The 16,301-nt window shown below is 46.3% G+C and overlaps 1 protein-coding gene across 4 annotated transcripts in view; it reads left to right on the forward strand.

The window, feature by feature from the left end:
* The window catches only part of LOC133171426 (protein MIX23-like), a 75,064-nt gene that overhangs the window by 46,228 nt on the left and 12,535 nt on the right, over positions 1-16,301 (forward strand). Inside the window, exon 5 of one of the 4 annotated variants that reach the window (XM_061304798.1) lies at positions 3,565-3,709. The exons of the other annotated variants lie outside the window; for them this stretch is intronic. Within the exon in view, the coding sequence (XP_061160782.1) occupies positions 3,565-3,624 (60 nt within the window). The 3' untranslated portion in view covers positions 3,625-3,709. Of the gene's footprint in view, positions 1-3,564; positions 3,710-16,301 lie in introns of those variants that run through there. 4 annotated transcript variants of the gene reach the window in all.

Genomic DNA, 16,301 nt, shown 5'->3' on the forward strand with positions numbered 1-16,301 from the left:
CATTCCAACATAATCATACGTTCAAGATAATTTGTCAACCCTAACAGAAATCGTGGGCCGATAAGCCAATGAAAAAAAAATCTCCCCATTTTTCACGCCGATTAAAAAGGAAATCTGCTAAACCTGGTGGTTGGGAAAGCTGATGTGAAAACATTCTAAATATAAAGATGTATTGCATTGCAGTGGTCCCCAACCACCGGCTCACGCCCCGTTAACGGGCGCTTGGCCATAAAGTACTGGGCCACACAGTCAGTTTCTCTTGACAGGTCTCGTCACGTGATAGCTCACCAGCCATTACCGCAAAAGCTTGCAGAAATGAGTGATGAAACATCTTTGGAGCTTCTTTGGAAAGAGGAAAAGGCCCAATCTGGAGAAAATAAATTCTCCATTTAAAAGACAATTTCATAATTCCTACTTAACGCTCCTATCGCCCTCAAATATAACAACAAATTTAGTCCTTGGGGTCAATCTGACCCCACGCACAATTACCTTCAGAAAATAATTTACAGAATTTATTTGTCCAAATTTTTGTGAAAGGTACTTTGTTTATCTGTTGAATACATAAATAACCCCCAAAAAATCATTTAGCTGACCTCTCTAGCGCCACCATCAGGTCAAATCTTTAAATTATAATTAAATTACAGTCAAACCTCGGTTTTCGAACGTCCCAGCTCTCGAACAAATTGGAAATCGAACAAAAAATTCGAGATTGTTTTGCTTCGGTTGTCGAACAAAATTCGGAGATCAAACCTCGCGTGATGAGCCAGGAGGACCCGAGAAAACCCGACCGCGCGGCCCGGATGCCGACTGATGCCGTTCATTATTGTATTTTTGTTACTTTGAGGATTGTATTAACCCCTAAACATGCCTCCAAAGAAAGCAAGTGGGAGCAGTAAAGCCATCCTAAAACACAAAGACGCTCTTAAAGCAATGAGTGAGACAGTGAGTGCCCGGTTCGCTGCAGTTGCGCGATCGGACAAAATTAAGCTCCCTGCGCACTGATGTCCACTTAAATTTTAGAAAGTACATCAAGACTTTAAAAATATTTTCTAAATTTCAGCGACGGCTCTGTCACGGGAGGACCAGAGAAAACCCGACCGCGCGGCCCGGATGCCGACTGACTCCGTTGTTTTTGTATTTTTGTTACTTTGAGGATTGTATTAACCCCTAATCATGCCTCCAAAGAAAGCAAGTGGGAGCAGTAAAGCCATCCTAAAACACAAAGACGCTGCGGTTGCGCAATCAGACAAAATTAAGCGCCCTGCGCACTGATGTCCACTTACATTTTGGAAAGTACATCAGGACTTTAAAATGATTTTCTAAATTTCAGCGACGGCTCTGTCACAATAATGCGACCAGCGCGGTGCAGTTGCGCGGTCGGCGATGCGCTACGGTTGGGCTTTCGGCGGTGCGCTGCAGTTGCGCGAACGGACAAAAATGCGCAAATGAAAAAATACTGAAAAAAAGCGGGTTTTTTTGTTTGGAACGGATTGAATTTTTTCCCATTATTTGTAATAGGAAAACAGTATTCGGAATTCGACCAATTTGCTTCTCGAACAGCCTTCTGTAACGAATTGTGGTCGAAAACCGAGGCTCCGCTGTATTTGCTATCATTGCCAATGCTGAAGGATTGCCTGAATATTCGATTTGCAATGAGAAGTTGTCAAATATAACAAGAAGAGCAATTTGGAGCAACATTTTCAGCTAAAGCATGATAAATTTGCTGCCGATCACCCAATTGGAACTGAGAGGAAAGGTGCAATTTGAGGAACGAAAAAACTGTTTCAAGAAGTGGATTGCAGCTCCAAACTGCTGCAAGCTCGGGAGATGATAAAGCACGGAAAACCATTCACCGATGGCGAGTACATGAAGGATTCATTCGTTAAAATATGAGAGTGCTTATTTTCGGACATTAAAACCAAAACCGAGATCATTCAGAAAATTAAAGACACTCCTCTCTCCACAAAAACAGTGAAGGAAATGGTAACTCTGTGAACTCTAATGGGCCGCAAGAAGAAATGATCAAATTGATACCACCATTTTTCTTTAAATTATTTTAATAATAGGCATACAACTTATGTATTGACAGTCTATGTTGCATTATAAAAGGCTTTTAGATTTTTGCGGCTCCAGACAGGTATGTTTTTAGTTTTTTTTGGGACAATATGGCTCTTTGAACATTTTCGGTTGCCGAACCCTGATCAAGAGATTCACGGAACTGCCGGTGGTTTAATGCTATTGCGATTATTTTGTTCACAATAGGGATGACAAGGTTCATTACCTCCATAAACTCCGGTGGGACTGTTTACGCACGCAGCGCCTCTTGGTGCAACATGCAATGGAATGCAAGCAAATTCCGATCCAATGCTTTCTGTCCTAAAGTCACAAACTTTTGCGACCCATTCATTTTCGGTGCGCCGTCTGTAGCAACTGAAATCAGGTGGCCAGTGTGTATCTCTGTCATTTAAACACTGCAGCACAGCCTCGCAGATCTCCTCCCCCCGTGTTTGGCCTTTTAGTGGTATCAATTTCTTCTTGTGGCCCATTAGAGTTCACGTACCTGCATAGCAGAGCTGTCTGTTCGATATCGGTCACGTCACACGACTCATCCATCACAGGCAATTGAGAAAGCTGGAGCTGAATTGATGTCCTTGATCTCCTGATCTGTGATATTATTTTTGCGGAGAAGCATGTCTTTAACTTTCTGAATGATATCTGTTTTGTTTTTGAAGTCCGAAAATAGGCACTCTGATATTTTAATGAATGAATCCAACATGAACTCGCCATCGGTGAATGGTTTTCCGCGCTTTATTATCTCCCGGGCTGCAACAAAACTTGCAGCAGTAGTACAGTTTGGAGATGCAATCCACTTCTTGGAACTGTTTTTTTGGTCCTCAAATTTCTCCACCAGCACTGCAATTGCACCTTTCCTCTCAGTTGCAACTAAGAACAGCTCTGGTTTATTCTCTCTCTCCGCAAAAACAGTGAAGGGAATGGTAACTCTGTGAACTCTAATGGGCCGCAAGAAAAAATGATCAAATTGAGACTACTATTTTTCTTTAAATTATTTTAATAGTAGGCATACAATTTATGTATTGACAGTCTATGTTGCATTATAAAAGGCTTTTAGATTTTTGCGGCTCCAGACAGGTATGTTTTTTGTTTTTTTGGGGGCAATATGGCTGTTTGAACATTTTGCGTTGCCGAACCCTGATTTAGCAATTAACGAAACTGGCGGTAGTTTAATGCTATTGCGATTATTTTGTTCACAATAGGGATGACAAGGTTCATTACCTCCATAAACTCCGGTGGGACTGTTTACGCACGCAACGCCTCTTGGGTTTAATATGCAATGGAATGCAAGCAAATTCCGATCCAAATCTTTCTGTCGTAAAGTCACAAACTTTTGCGACCCTCTCATTTTTGGTGCGCTGTCTATAGCAACTGAAATCAGGTGGCCAGTGTGTATCTCTGTCATTTAAACACTGCAGCACAGCCTCGCAGATCTCCTCCCCCCCGTGTTTGGCCTTTTAGTGGTATCAATTTCTTTTTGCGGCCCATTAGAGTTCACGCACCTGCATAGCAGAGCTGTCACCATCGACGGTGCTGTGGTGGAGAGAGTGAGCAGCACCAGGTTCCTGGGGGTGCACATCAGTGAGGATCTCTCCTGGTCCACCAACACCGCATCACTGGCGAAGAAGGCCCAGCGCCGCCTGTACTTCCTGCGGAAACTCAGGCGAGCGTGTGCTCCTCCGGCCGTCATGACTACATTTTACCGTGGCACCATTGAGAACGTCCTCTCCAGTTGTATTCCTGTTTGGGGTGGTAGCTGCACTAACTACAACTTGAAGGCCCTCCAGCGCATAGTGAACACGGTTGGTAAGATTATTGGTGCTTCACTCCCCCTCCTTGAAAGACATTTACACCTCCCATCTCACCCGCAAGGCGACGACGATTGTGAGTGATGTGAGTCACCCCGCTCACTCTTTGTTCGATCTTCTGCCCTCTGGGAAGAGGTACAGGAGCCTGCGCTCCCGCACCACCAGACTCACCAACAGATAGTGGAAACGTAATTTCGATTTCTTTGTGTGTCTTGGCATGTGAAGAGATTGACAATAAAGCAGACTTTGACTTTTGACTTTGTTTGATATCGGTCACGTCACACGACTCATCCATCACAGGCAATTTAGAAAGCTGGAGCTAAATTGATGTCCTCGATCTGCTGATCGGAGATATTGTTTGTGCGGAGAGGCATGTCTTTAATTTTCTGAATGATATCGTTTTTGTTTTTGTAGTCTAAAAATAAGCATATTTTAATGAATGAATCCTTCATGAACTCGCCATCGGTGAATGAAATTTTCACGCTTCATTATCTCCCCGCCTCCAACAAAACTTGCAGCAGTAGTAGAGTTTGGAGATTCAATCCACTTCTTGAAACTGATTTTCGGTCCTCAAATTTCTCCACCTGCACTGCAATTGCACTTTTCCTCTCAGTTGCAACTGGGTGATCGGCAGCAAATTTAGCATGCTTTAGCTGAAAATGTCGCTCCAAATTGCTCTTCTTGTTATATTTGACAACTTCTCATTGCAAAACGAACATTCAGGCAACCCTTCAGCATTGGCAATGAAAGCAAATAATTGAGTCCATTCTTGCATTTTAGCAAAAACTCCAAGGAGACGCTAGGGGCATGCTAAAGAGCCGCATGTGTTCCTGGAGCCGTGGGTTGCTGACCCCTGTGCTAGATAAAGTTGACAGCAAATATGTCGATCTCCTGCTGCACAACAAAGTCTGCTGGCTATCCAGGGGAGACGTTTTGCGTCGCTTTGTTGCTTTGTATTTGTAGCCTACTTACCGTATTTTTCATTTATTGATCCCCGGAGGGCTCGGTGGCGCACTGGGTAGCACGTCCGCCTCACAGTTAGGAGGGTGCGGGTTTGATTCCACCTCTGGCCCTCCCTGTGTGGAGTTTGCATGTTCTCCCCGGGCCCGCGGGGGTTTTCTCCGGGCACTCCGGTTTCCTCCCACATCCCAAAATGGTAGGCTTGGTAGGCTGATTGAAGACTCCAAATTGTCCCTAGGTGTGAGTGCGAGTGCAATTGGTTGTTTGTCTGTGCCCTGCGATTGGTGTGCCCCGCCTACTGCCCGATGAGGGCTGGGATTGATTGGCTCCAGCACACCCGCGACCCCCGTGGGGACTAAGCGGTCCAGAAAATGGATGGATGGTGGGGAAATTCAGGCCCCAGCAGTATCCATACCACAGAGCAGATATACAAAAGTCACACAGATGGCATGAGGGCAACTCAATAGGCTCTCATAAGGCTGCCACACAACGACACCACAAAGAAAGCCATAAACTGCGAAAGATAAAAGTAATCAAAGCAAAGCAAACAAAGCAAAAAGACAAAGAAAAAAAAGAAACAGCGGCCAACCAGCAGCCCTCAATAACACCCCAAAAACACAGAAAATAACCTCCACGGGGTCAATAGACAGGTGTAAGGGCAGTCCAGTTCAACGGAACCCAATGGACCGTGGTCGTGAATCAGTGAAAACATCACAAAGCAGGCAAACGTGTGAGCAGCGTCAGGGGCACCCAGTCGGGCACGTGCAGATGGTCACCACGGGGCTAGCACGGCGAAGGTCGTTGGTTCCGACGAGCACGAGGGAGCGGACTCCCCACAGGGGTCGTGGCTGCGAGGCCAAAGCGAGGGACCTGGTCAGCACCGGCCGGATAAGCAGGAAGCCGTCGTAGAGTTACGCCAGTCTCGACAGATGTGCGCAGCTGTCCCGGTCCCATGGGAAAAAAAATAACCGATCCTAACCGATGCCGAGGTGCGGTAGAAGGCACCAGCATCGCGGAATGGACAAAAATACAGAAAGAAAAAGTAGAAAAAAAGGAAAAGAAGTAAGAGAGAACACTGCTGGGAGACTGCCACTCACGTCGGTGCCATACCAAAAAAAAAAAGTGAAACAAAATGTTATGCCCATGTAGTCCTTCACCCATATCAAGCACAAGTCTTGTGGCTGTATTTAGTACTTCAGGTGCTTCGCCGTTTGTCCATAAAATTTATGAACAGATTCGTGGACTTGTTGAGCAAACTCCCATGCACCCTTGAGGAAACTGGGTATAGAGCTGATTCACTGTTCCATGGGGAGAACGAAAACCACACTGCTCCTCCTGAATCTGAGATTGGACCTCCCGGCAGACCCTCCTCTCCAGCATCTCTGAATAGACCAGGGGTCACTAACCTTTCTTAAACCGAGAGCTACTTCCTGGGTACTGATCAAGGCAAAGGGCTACCAGTTTGACACACACTTCTGAAATAGCCAATTTGCTCAATTTGGATTTCACAATGTGTTATTATAGTCATTTCCAGTTCACATGTAAGTGTGATTTTAACAAGAATAGCAAAAATACAGTCAAACCTTGGTTTTTGACCACAATCAGCGGTTCGAGAAGCGAATTGGTCGAATTCGGAATCTATTTTTCCCATTACAAATAATGGAAAAAAGTTTAATCTGTTTCAAGACAAAAAAACCGCCTTTTTAAGCCTTTTTTCATTTGCGCATATTTGTCCGATCGCGCAACTGTAGCGCACCGCCAAACGCGCCACTGTAGCGCGTCGCTCACCGCGCAAGTGCACCACGCTGGTCGCATTATTATGACAGAGCCGTCGCTGAAATTTAGAAAATATTTTTTAAGTCCTGATGTACTTTCCAAAATTTAAGTGTACCTAAGTGCGCAGGGAACTTAATTTTGTCCGATCGCGCAACTGCAGCGCACCGCCGAACCCGCAACAGTAGCGCGTCGCCGACAGCGCAACCCGCACCGCGCTGGTCGCATTATTGTGACAGAACCGTCGCTAAAATTTAGAAAGTATTTTTAAAGTCCTGATGTACTTTCCAAAATTTTAGTGGACCTCAGTGCGCAGGGAGCTTAATTTGGTCCGATCACGTAACCGCAGCGCGCCAAGCACTCACTGTCTCACTCATTGCTTTAAGAGCAGGATGGCTTTACTGCTCCCACTTGCTTTCTTTGGAGCCATGATTAGGGGTTAATACAATCCTCAAAGTAACGAAAATACAATAACAACGGAGTCAGTCGGCATCCGGGCCGCGCGGTCGGGTTTCCTCCCGGCTCATCTTGCGAGGTTTGACCTCTGAATCTTGTTCGACAACCGAAGCAAAAAATCTCAAATTTGTTGTTTAATTCCGATTTGTTCGAGAACCTGAATGTTGGAAAACCGAGGTTTGACTGTAAAATAAATAGATGCAGCTCACTGACAAGTGCCGCTATTTGAGCTAATTTTAGAACAGTCCTGTGGGCAACTCTGAGTCAGAGTCAGCTTTATTGTCAATTCCTTCATGCAAAGACACACAAAGAAATCAAAATTACGTTTCCTCCATCCCACGGTGACGAGACAGAGTACACGAGTAACATACAAGTAAACAACGGGGGAGAGAGTTCAGGACCCCAACAGCCTGAAGATCACAAACTTCGCCAGAGGCGAGCAGTGCTTGCATCCCACCACAGAGTCCCGGCACCATTCGTCACGGATGTAGACGCACATTCCACCTCCTCGCGACGTTCCCCCACGTACAATGGCCCGGTCCGCCCGATAGCACGCTAGCCGCTCCAGATGCACAGCAGTTACGCACTGTTCGGATCTCAGCAGGCATGTTGATGTCCAGCGATCGAACGTTCGCCAGAAGAATGGAAGGCACGGCTGGGCGAGCCGGGTTGGCCGCCAGCCTGGCCCGGACGCCCCCGTTCTCGCCCCTCTTCAGCCTCCTCGCACACCGCTTCTGACGCTTCAGGACGGAGCAGACCGAGCGCCTTTAATGTCCCCGTTTCAAAGTCCAGATCGCCACAAAACTCGCTTTTGTCGATGTCGAGCAGAACCAGCTCGCTGTACTTGTAGCACAACGACGAGACAAACACACAAAACTGTCGGACAAACCCACATTAAACGACAAAACAAAACACCGTTCGGGACAAAGAGAGGCCGCTGCGTGTGCACGCGCCGCCATCTTACTTGGGGCTCATGCGGTCCTCCGTGTTGGTGACTCCTGGAATAGACCTTACCACAGAGGCTGAGGAGTGTGTAGTTGGAACACACCCTCCAGTCTCCATTCCTAAAAACTGGAACTATCACCCCAGTCTGCCAATCCAGAGGTACTGTCCACGCAATGTTGTAGAGGCGTGTCAGCCAAGACAGCCCCATAACCTCCAGAGCCTTTAAGAACTCCGGGCAGATCTCATCAGCTCGTCCTTGCGTTCGAGGAACTTTTTAACTACCTCAGCGAATTCGACCCCAGAGATTGAAGAGTCCACCTCAGAGTCATGAGGCCCTGCTTCCACAAAGGAATTGAGGAGGTCTTCTAACTATTCTCCCAGCCGACTCAAGACATCCCAAGTCTAGATCAGCACCACACCGTCTCTACTGTACACAGTATTAATGATGCACTGCTTCCCTCTTCTGAAATACCGGATGGTGGACCAGAATATCCTCGAAGCCGTCCGGAAGTTATTCTCTATGGCCTCACTGAACTCTTCCCATGCCTCAGCAACCGCCAAAGCCGCATTCCGCTTGGCCAACCGGTACCTGTCGGCTGCCTACAAAGTCTCACAAGCCAAAACAGCCTGATAGGACTCCTTCAACTTGACGGCTTCTGCATTACTGTTGGTGTCCACTAGCGGGTTCAAGAGTTTCCGCCATGACAGGCACTGACCACCTTATGGCAATAGCTCCAGTCAGCCGCCACCCAGACTCAATGTCCCCCACCTGTGGGAAAAGATATGCCAGAAGTGAGAGTTGAAGCGCTTTCTGACAGGGAATTCTGCCAGACGTTCCCAGCAGACCCAAATGTACTGTGAGGCCTGCCATGACAGGCACCGACCATGACGGGCACCGACCCCTTACGGCCACAGCTCTGGTCGGCCGCCTTAACAATGGAGTTCCCCTCGTCTCCCTTGGGATGTGAGAAAAGCTCTTCCGGAGGTGGGAGTTGAAGCTCTTTCTGACAGGGGACTCTGCAGATGTTCCCAGCAGATCCTCACAGTACGTTTGGGTCTGCCAGGTCAGACTGGCATCTTCCCCTACCATCGGAGCCAACCCACCACCAAGTGGTGATCAGTTGACAGCTCCACCTCTCTCTTCACCCGAGTCTCCAAAACACGCACCTACAAATCTGATCACATGACAACTATTGAATTTTACGAGCATTTATTGAACTAAGACACGGAGCATACATAGCACCACAAAGTGGCAGTATTTCACATCCTGACCGGCATTAACCTGGATTGTTGAATCACTGTATTACAACACTCCCACTTAATTTTCCAATACACTTAAGTCTTACTTTCTTTAACTTAAATCACTTAGGAGATGTATTAAACTTAGACGCTTCTCTTAGACTATAAGTCCCCTTTTTAACAAACTTGAAAAGTAATACTAGAATACTAGCAAGCCATTTTAATTCGGCTTTTTTCTTTTTACCTCATTTACCAGTAGTCTTAACTTAAGCTCTAACAATACTAAACATTGGCCTATGACTTGTACTTATCAGAGTTACACAGCACAAAGTCCAATGTCTCCTAAGATACTCAAACTTCTGCTTTGCTAAAGGCTTGGCCAAGATATCTGCCTTCATATTATCTGTAAGACAGTATTGCAGTTTGTCCATTCTGCACACCTTCACGAATGTAGTGGTACCAAACGTCTATGTGCTTTGTTCTTGAATGGTCAACTGGATTCTAAGCTATGGCAATAGTTCCTTGGTTGTCTTCCAGAATCACGATGTAAAGTCCATTCCGAGATCACTGAGTAGTCGTGTAAGCCAGGTACAATGTTGTGCTGCCTTGCCTGGCTTAGAGCGACGTATTCTGCTTCAAAAAGATGAAACCCTCCACATGTGCCCTGGACCCTTTCCCCACAGCCCTCATTAAACAACAAACCTCAGCCAATAGTCCCCTAATGACCAATGTCATCAACCTCTCACTCCAGTCTGGCTCTGTACCCCCTGCATTGAAGACTGCCATCATTACCCCCCTGCTAAAAAAAAACCTCACTTGACCCGGACAACCTTGCCAACTACAGACCAATAACTAACCTCCCGTTCCTCTCCAAGGTTCTGGAAAAAGTGGTAGCTGCCCAACTTCACACTCATCTCACCCGCAATAACATCGCTGAGAAATTTCAATCTGGTTTTTGCTCTGACCACAGCACTGAAACAGCACTTGTTAGGGTCACCAACAACCTTCTCATGGCTGCCAATGCAGGCTCCCCGTCACTTCTCATTCTGTTGGATCTGTCCGCTGCATTTGACACTGTCCACCACAATATCCTCCTTAACCAACTTCACTCCACTGGATTCTCTGGCACTGCTCTAACCTGGCTTCAGTCCTACCTCTCGAACCGGACAGAGTACGTTTCCCTGGGAGGGAAAAAAATCCGACACTCACAGTGTCACCTCCGGTGTCCCCCAGGGATCTGTACTCGGTCCTACCCTCTTCACTCTCTACATGCTACCCCTCGGCAATATAATCAGGAAGTTTGGCATCTCATATCATTGTTATGCCGACGACGCCCAGCTATACCTAAAATTTGACCCCCCGCCCTCCATAACCCAGCCTTCTACGACTCCCTCATCCATCCTCTCCCTTGTTTCTGGAGGAGATAAAGGTGTGGATGAATCTCAGCTTCCTGCAAGTCAACAGTCACAAAACCCAAGCCATGTTAATTGGCACTCCCCATCAGATCCATACCTGCCCAATAACAAGCATCTCATTCGCCAGTCTCACCATTCCCCTCTCAGCCACTGTCACCAACCTGGGTGTGAAACTGGACCCTAAACTCAACCTAGAGTATCACATAAAACACATCTGCAAAACCTCCTTCTTCCACCTCAAGAATATTTCCAAACTCCGCCCCACACTTACCCTGACGGATGCTGAGAAACTTGTCCACGCCTTTATCTCCTCAAGGCTAGACTATTGTAACGCACTCCTCATCGGGATTCCTAGCAAGAGCCTCCAGAGGCTTCAGTACATCCAAAACAGCGCTGCTAGGATCCTGATGAGGGTGCAGAAAAGCGACCACATCACACCCATCCTCCGTTCTCTGCACTGGCTCCCCATCAAATTCCGAATTGATTATAAGATCGCCCTCCTCATTCACCATTGTATCCTCGGACACGCTCCCCCATACCTCAAAGAACTCCTTGCCCCAAAACCTGCCACCCGAAGCCTCCACTCATCCAATTCACACCTTCTCCACGTTCCGAAAACCAAGCTGCGCACCATGGGCGACCGGGCCTTCTGCCATACAGCCCCTACACTGTGGAACTCCCTCCCCGACCACCTAAGAGCACCCCAATCCACTGACTCTTTCAAAACTGGACTTAAAACTCACCTCTTTACCTTAGCATTTCCGTAATTTCTCTCATATCCTGGTTGTCGTCCAGTTGTTTTATACTTGTCCTTGTTTTGTTTTCTTGTTTTTATTTCCCATGTAGCACTTTGAGATTCCTCCGAATATGAAGTCCGTTATAAATATAATTTATTATTATTATTATTGTACAACTGACATTCAACGAAATTAAGGTATTCTACCAGTGGGAGGCTGCTGCCATGAAAGGCGCTGCCAGGCGCCACAGGGAGCAATTCAGGGTTCAGTATCCTGCTCAAGGACACTTCAACATGGTCACCAGGTATGAGGATTGAACTCACAACCTGCAAGTTCGGAAACAAAGACTCTACCACTAAGCTACACCGCTTCTCTAGCTTCTCTAAATTGCATACGCATTAGGTTCCTCCTGTCTGAAGGAAGTGTCATGTTGCATTGGAATGTGTATCTCCACGATTGGGAATGGATCCTCAAGACAAGAACTAATGTCTCCCTTCAAATTGGTGACATACGTTTCTTGAAGAGTCTTACAATGCAGTGTGCAGTGGCGTCTGGCAATTATCGCTACAACCCCAAAATACGGAATACGGAAAAGCTCCAACTTTTAGAGCCACAAAAATCCAAGGGTGATACGCCAAAGAAAGATTGTGCGAAGGATCAGGCAATGGCTGAGTGTCCGGAAGAAATCAAAACTCGGCTGAAAGCTCTTGATGTTCTCAAACAACTTCCAAATGCTATTGAAGAAATTAAGAGGCAACTGAAGGGGATATGTAGAAGTATGGATGGAGAAGATCCAATTCCTTAAAGATGACAATGCCAAGAAGGATCAACTGATCAAAACCTTCACCAGCAGAGTGGAAGAGCTTAATCAGCAGTAACGATATGGTCTAAAGATCTCACCTAGAAACAACGCCGGGTCACTGAAACACCAAAGCAATGTAAATGATGGGGACAACACAACTCTGGAACAGCAAGTGGTGGAGTTTTAACATAAAAAAACACTGGGTATCGCAAACGTGTACCGTTTTTTTCCGTGTATAATGCGCAAAATTTAACTAATTTATTGTCCTAAAATCTGGGGTGCGCATTATACATGGGTACAATTTTTTTAAATTCTTTTTTTTTTTTTTAAGAAAATCATGGTACAACAAAACCAACAACAGGACTGACCGACCTAGTCGTGGAACAAAAAGACAGGGTGACATTACCAAAGACAGGAACAGAAACCAAACAGACATCATAACAGTAACACATGCAATGATCCGACGGTGAGCGAGGGGCAGACAGGACTTAAATACAAAACAAAACCAACAACAGGACTGACCGACAAAATCGTGGAACAAAAAAGACATTACCAAAGACAGGAACAGAAAGCAAACAGACATCATGACAGTAACACATGCAATGATCCGACGGTGAGCGAGGGGCAGAATGGACTTAAATACAAAACACGTTACATTGATTGAGGTGACACAAGAAGGGAGGGGCGACGCGAACAGAAACTATGGCAACCTAGACACAAAGCAAAACTGGGGACGAGACATGACAAATCTCCCTCGAAATAAAACTTGAAATCACCTTTCTTCTTGTTTGTTGTCAATTGCGCATCGCATTCAGCCATCCTGCCCAACACACTTAGTCAGTAAAATTCGTAATTGACGACACATCGTTTGATGCGATGGTGCAATCCTTGATGGTGTGTTATTGTCAAATATTGTTTGTTTTTTAATCTCCATCGCGGACCGGACATCATACCGAGGCAGTATCACTGCGCATGCGCACTATGGATCCAATGCGCAGAACGGAAGCGCAAGACACGTCAGCTATATAAAGAGCGAGAGTTGTTTTCTTCCTATTAGTTTCACTTCACAGTTTAATTAGCAGTTTCAATCAGCAAATAACAAAATGCGTATTACAGGTAATATTTTATTTCACAACACTTTGCCTTGTTCCATTCGTCTCTGCTGTTCACTTCAAACACGCTCCATACGAACGCAATGCTCTCGTATCAGACGCTTGCTTGATCAACTGCTCGTTTGCTGTCACAATGTACCCTACACAAATCCAAAACATTTGTTGCGGCTCCGAGTCACGACAAGGGGCAGGTTTTAGTTTCCAAGGGTGTTTTTATTCCTCTTCAACGTCTCTCCCATACAGAGCCGCCTTTTTCACATGTCCGCACGCCTTTTTCACATGTCCGCACTGATCGCGGTAGTGCCTTTACGGGCAGTCGGAGAAATCAACGCCAACAAAAAAAACTACATCCAGCCTAGTTAAGACCATACCAAAGACTATAAAAATGGGACCCATTGCCTCCCTGCGTGTGTGACGATCATTGGGACTTAAAAAATAAAAATTGGGTGCGTATTATACATGGGTACAGGCTTTTTTCCAGCATCAACATGCCATTGTTAGGGTTATACATGGGGCGCATCATACACAGAAAAAACGGTACTCATGCCACCTGCTTCCCAAAAGAGGAGTCACTGGGGGTCGAATTAGTGACTACCACACCATACTTCTGAGATTCAGTAGCATAAAGTACAAAATTGCTTTACTGAAACAGGGAAAAAAAATTAAAGGATCAAATTTTTATATAAATGAGAATCTTAGCAAACAAAATGCATCCATTGCTTGGTGAGCCTGTCAATTGAAGAAGGAAGAAAAGAGACAAGATACTCGTATTTCCAACTGCAAAATCTTCGTAAAGCCAAACGAATCATCTTCAGAGAATACCAGACCGGTGTCCAAATCAGAGTGCTGGGGGACTTGGATAAAGCGGCAAATTGAGCAGAAACCTGGCAAAGGTGGTTCCACCTTGAAGGTTACAAACTTGTCCACAAGAGCAGGAGCAGGCTCAGCTCTCTCTTTACCATGACGGACCGGTACAGAGTCCGCATTACTGCCCACGCTACACCGATCCGCCTGTCGATCTCGCGGTCCATCCTCCCCTCACTCGTGAACAAGACCCCAAGATACTTAAACTCCTCCACTTGGGGCTGGATCTCATCCCCGGACTCGGATTTGGAGGTTCTGACAGTCAGGACCGTCCCCTCACCCGAAGGCGGAGGGAGGCTACCCTCTCATTCACCGGGGTGAACCCCAATGTGCAGGCGCGCAATAAGTATACCCACACCTGCTCGACGCCTCTCACCGTGGGCAACTCCAGAGTGGAAGAGAGTCCAGCCCCTCTCGAGAGGGCTTGTACCGGAACCCAAACTGTGCGTGGAGGCAAGTCCGACTATATCTAGTTGGAACTTTTCAGCCAGCTCGGGCTCCTTTCCAGCCAGAGAGGTGACATTCAATGTCCCAAGAGCCAGCTTCTGCAGCTGGGGAACAGACCGCCAAGGTCCCTGCCTTTGGCCGCCGCCTAGCTTGCACTGCACCCGACCCCTTTGGCCCCTCCCACAGGTGGTGAGCCCATGGGAAGGGGGACCCACGTTACCCACGCGCTCGGGAATCACTTGGTGATCTAACCCCCCAATTCCAACCCTTAATGCTGAGTGCCATGCAGGGAGGCAATGGGTCCCATTTTTATAGTCTTTGGTATGACCCGGCCGGGTTACTTAAGTCCGTAAACGTAAAATTATTTCAGAAAAAAGATCATCTTTGGGAACAACCGGATGTTATTCTGCCGGTCAGTATCACTGCGCATGCAGTAGCAAACTCAATAGCGAAGAAATATGTGAGACTCTCAACGGGATCACCAATATTTGAGTGATGTTCCAGTTATTTATCACAATTAGTTTACCAAGTCTGTGTTTTGAGTTCCTCCAACAATCCCTGGTCCAAGATGCACTTGGTCGCCCCGCTCTTTTCCACACACCATCCGTGACAAGATTTTCTTCAAAAATTGTTGTACCATGATTTATTTAAAAAAAATAATAATAAAATTGTACCCATGTATAATGCGCACCCCAGATTTTAGGACAATAAATTAGTTAAATTTTGCGCATTATACATGGAAAAAAACGGTATATAGAATTATATGAAGATATGGACAGTATATGCAGGTAATAAAGGTGTCAAAGTCTGCTTTATTGTCAATTTCTTCACATGCCAAGACACAAAGAAATCGAAATCACGTTCCCACTATCCCACGTTGACAAGACATAGTACACAATATACATACGTACAAGTAAACAACACAAAAAAAATAAAAACAAGAAGGCACAAACAATGAATAAATAAGAGTGATGAATAAATAATAAATAAACAAATAACACAATAAATAAGAGGAGCAAAAATGTTGTGGTGGGGTTATTGTGCTGCAGGGTTCAGAATGATGAGTTTAGGGGGATGACAGGGATGTTGTGCTGCGGAGTTCAGGGCGATGACGACAGAGGGGAAAAAGCTTTTCCTCAGTATACTCGTCTTGACCCGAAGAGTCTGGAATCGCTTCCTAGAAGGAAGAAGAGTAAACAGTCTGTGGTTGGGATGACTGGAGTCTTTGATGATGATGCATGCCTTCTTCAGGCACCGGTTTTGGTAAATCGACTCGATGGTAGGAAGTGATGTGCAGATGATGCGTTGGGCCATCCTCACCACGCTCTGTAGTGATTTCTGGTCCGCGGCTGTGCAGTTGCCGTACCAGACCGTGATGCCGTTGATGAGGATACTCTTGATGGTACACTGGTAGAAGTTCACCAGGATTTGAGGAGATAGATGGGCTTTCCTCAGTCTCCTCGAGAAAAAGAGACGCTTGTGGGCCTTACTGACCAGTGACCAGGTGTTGAGGGACCAGGAGAGGTCATCGGAGATCTGGACACCCAGGAATTTGAAGCTGGCGACCCGCTCGACCTCCTTCCCGTTGATATGAATGGGAGCGTGCGTGTCAGCCTCAGTCTTCCTGAAGTCAAGAATGAGCTCCTGGGTTTTCTTGGTGTTGAGGGCCA

Source organism: Syngnathus typhle, linkage group LG18, assembly GCF_033458585.1.
Source record: "Syngnathus typhle isolate RoL2023-S1 ecotype Sweden linkage group LG18, RoL_Styp_1.0, whole genome shotgun sequence".
In the NCBI taxonomy this organism is placed as follows: domain Eukaryota; kingdom Metazoa; phylum Chordata; class Actinopteri; order Syngnathiformes; family Syngnathidae; genus Syngnathus; species Syngnathus typhle.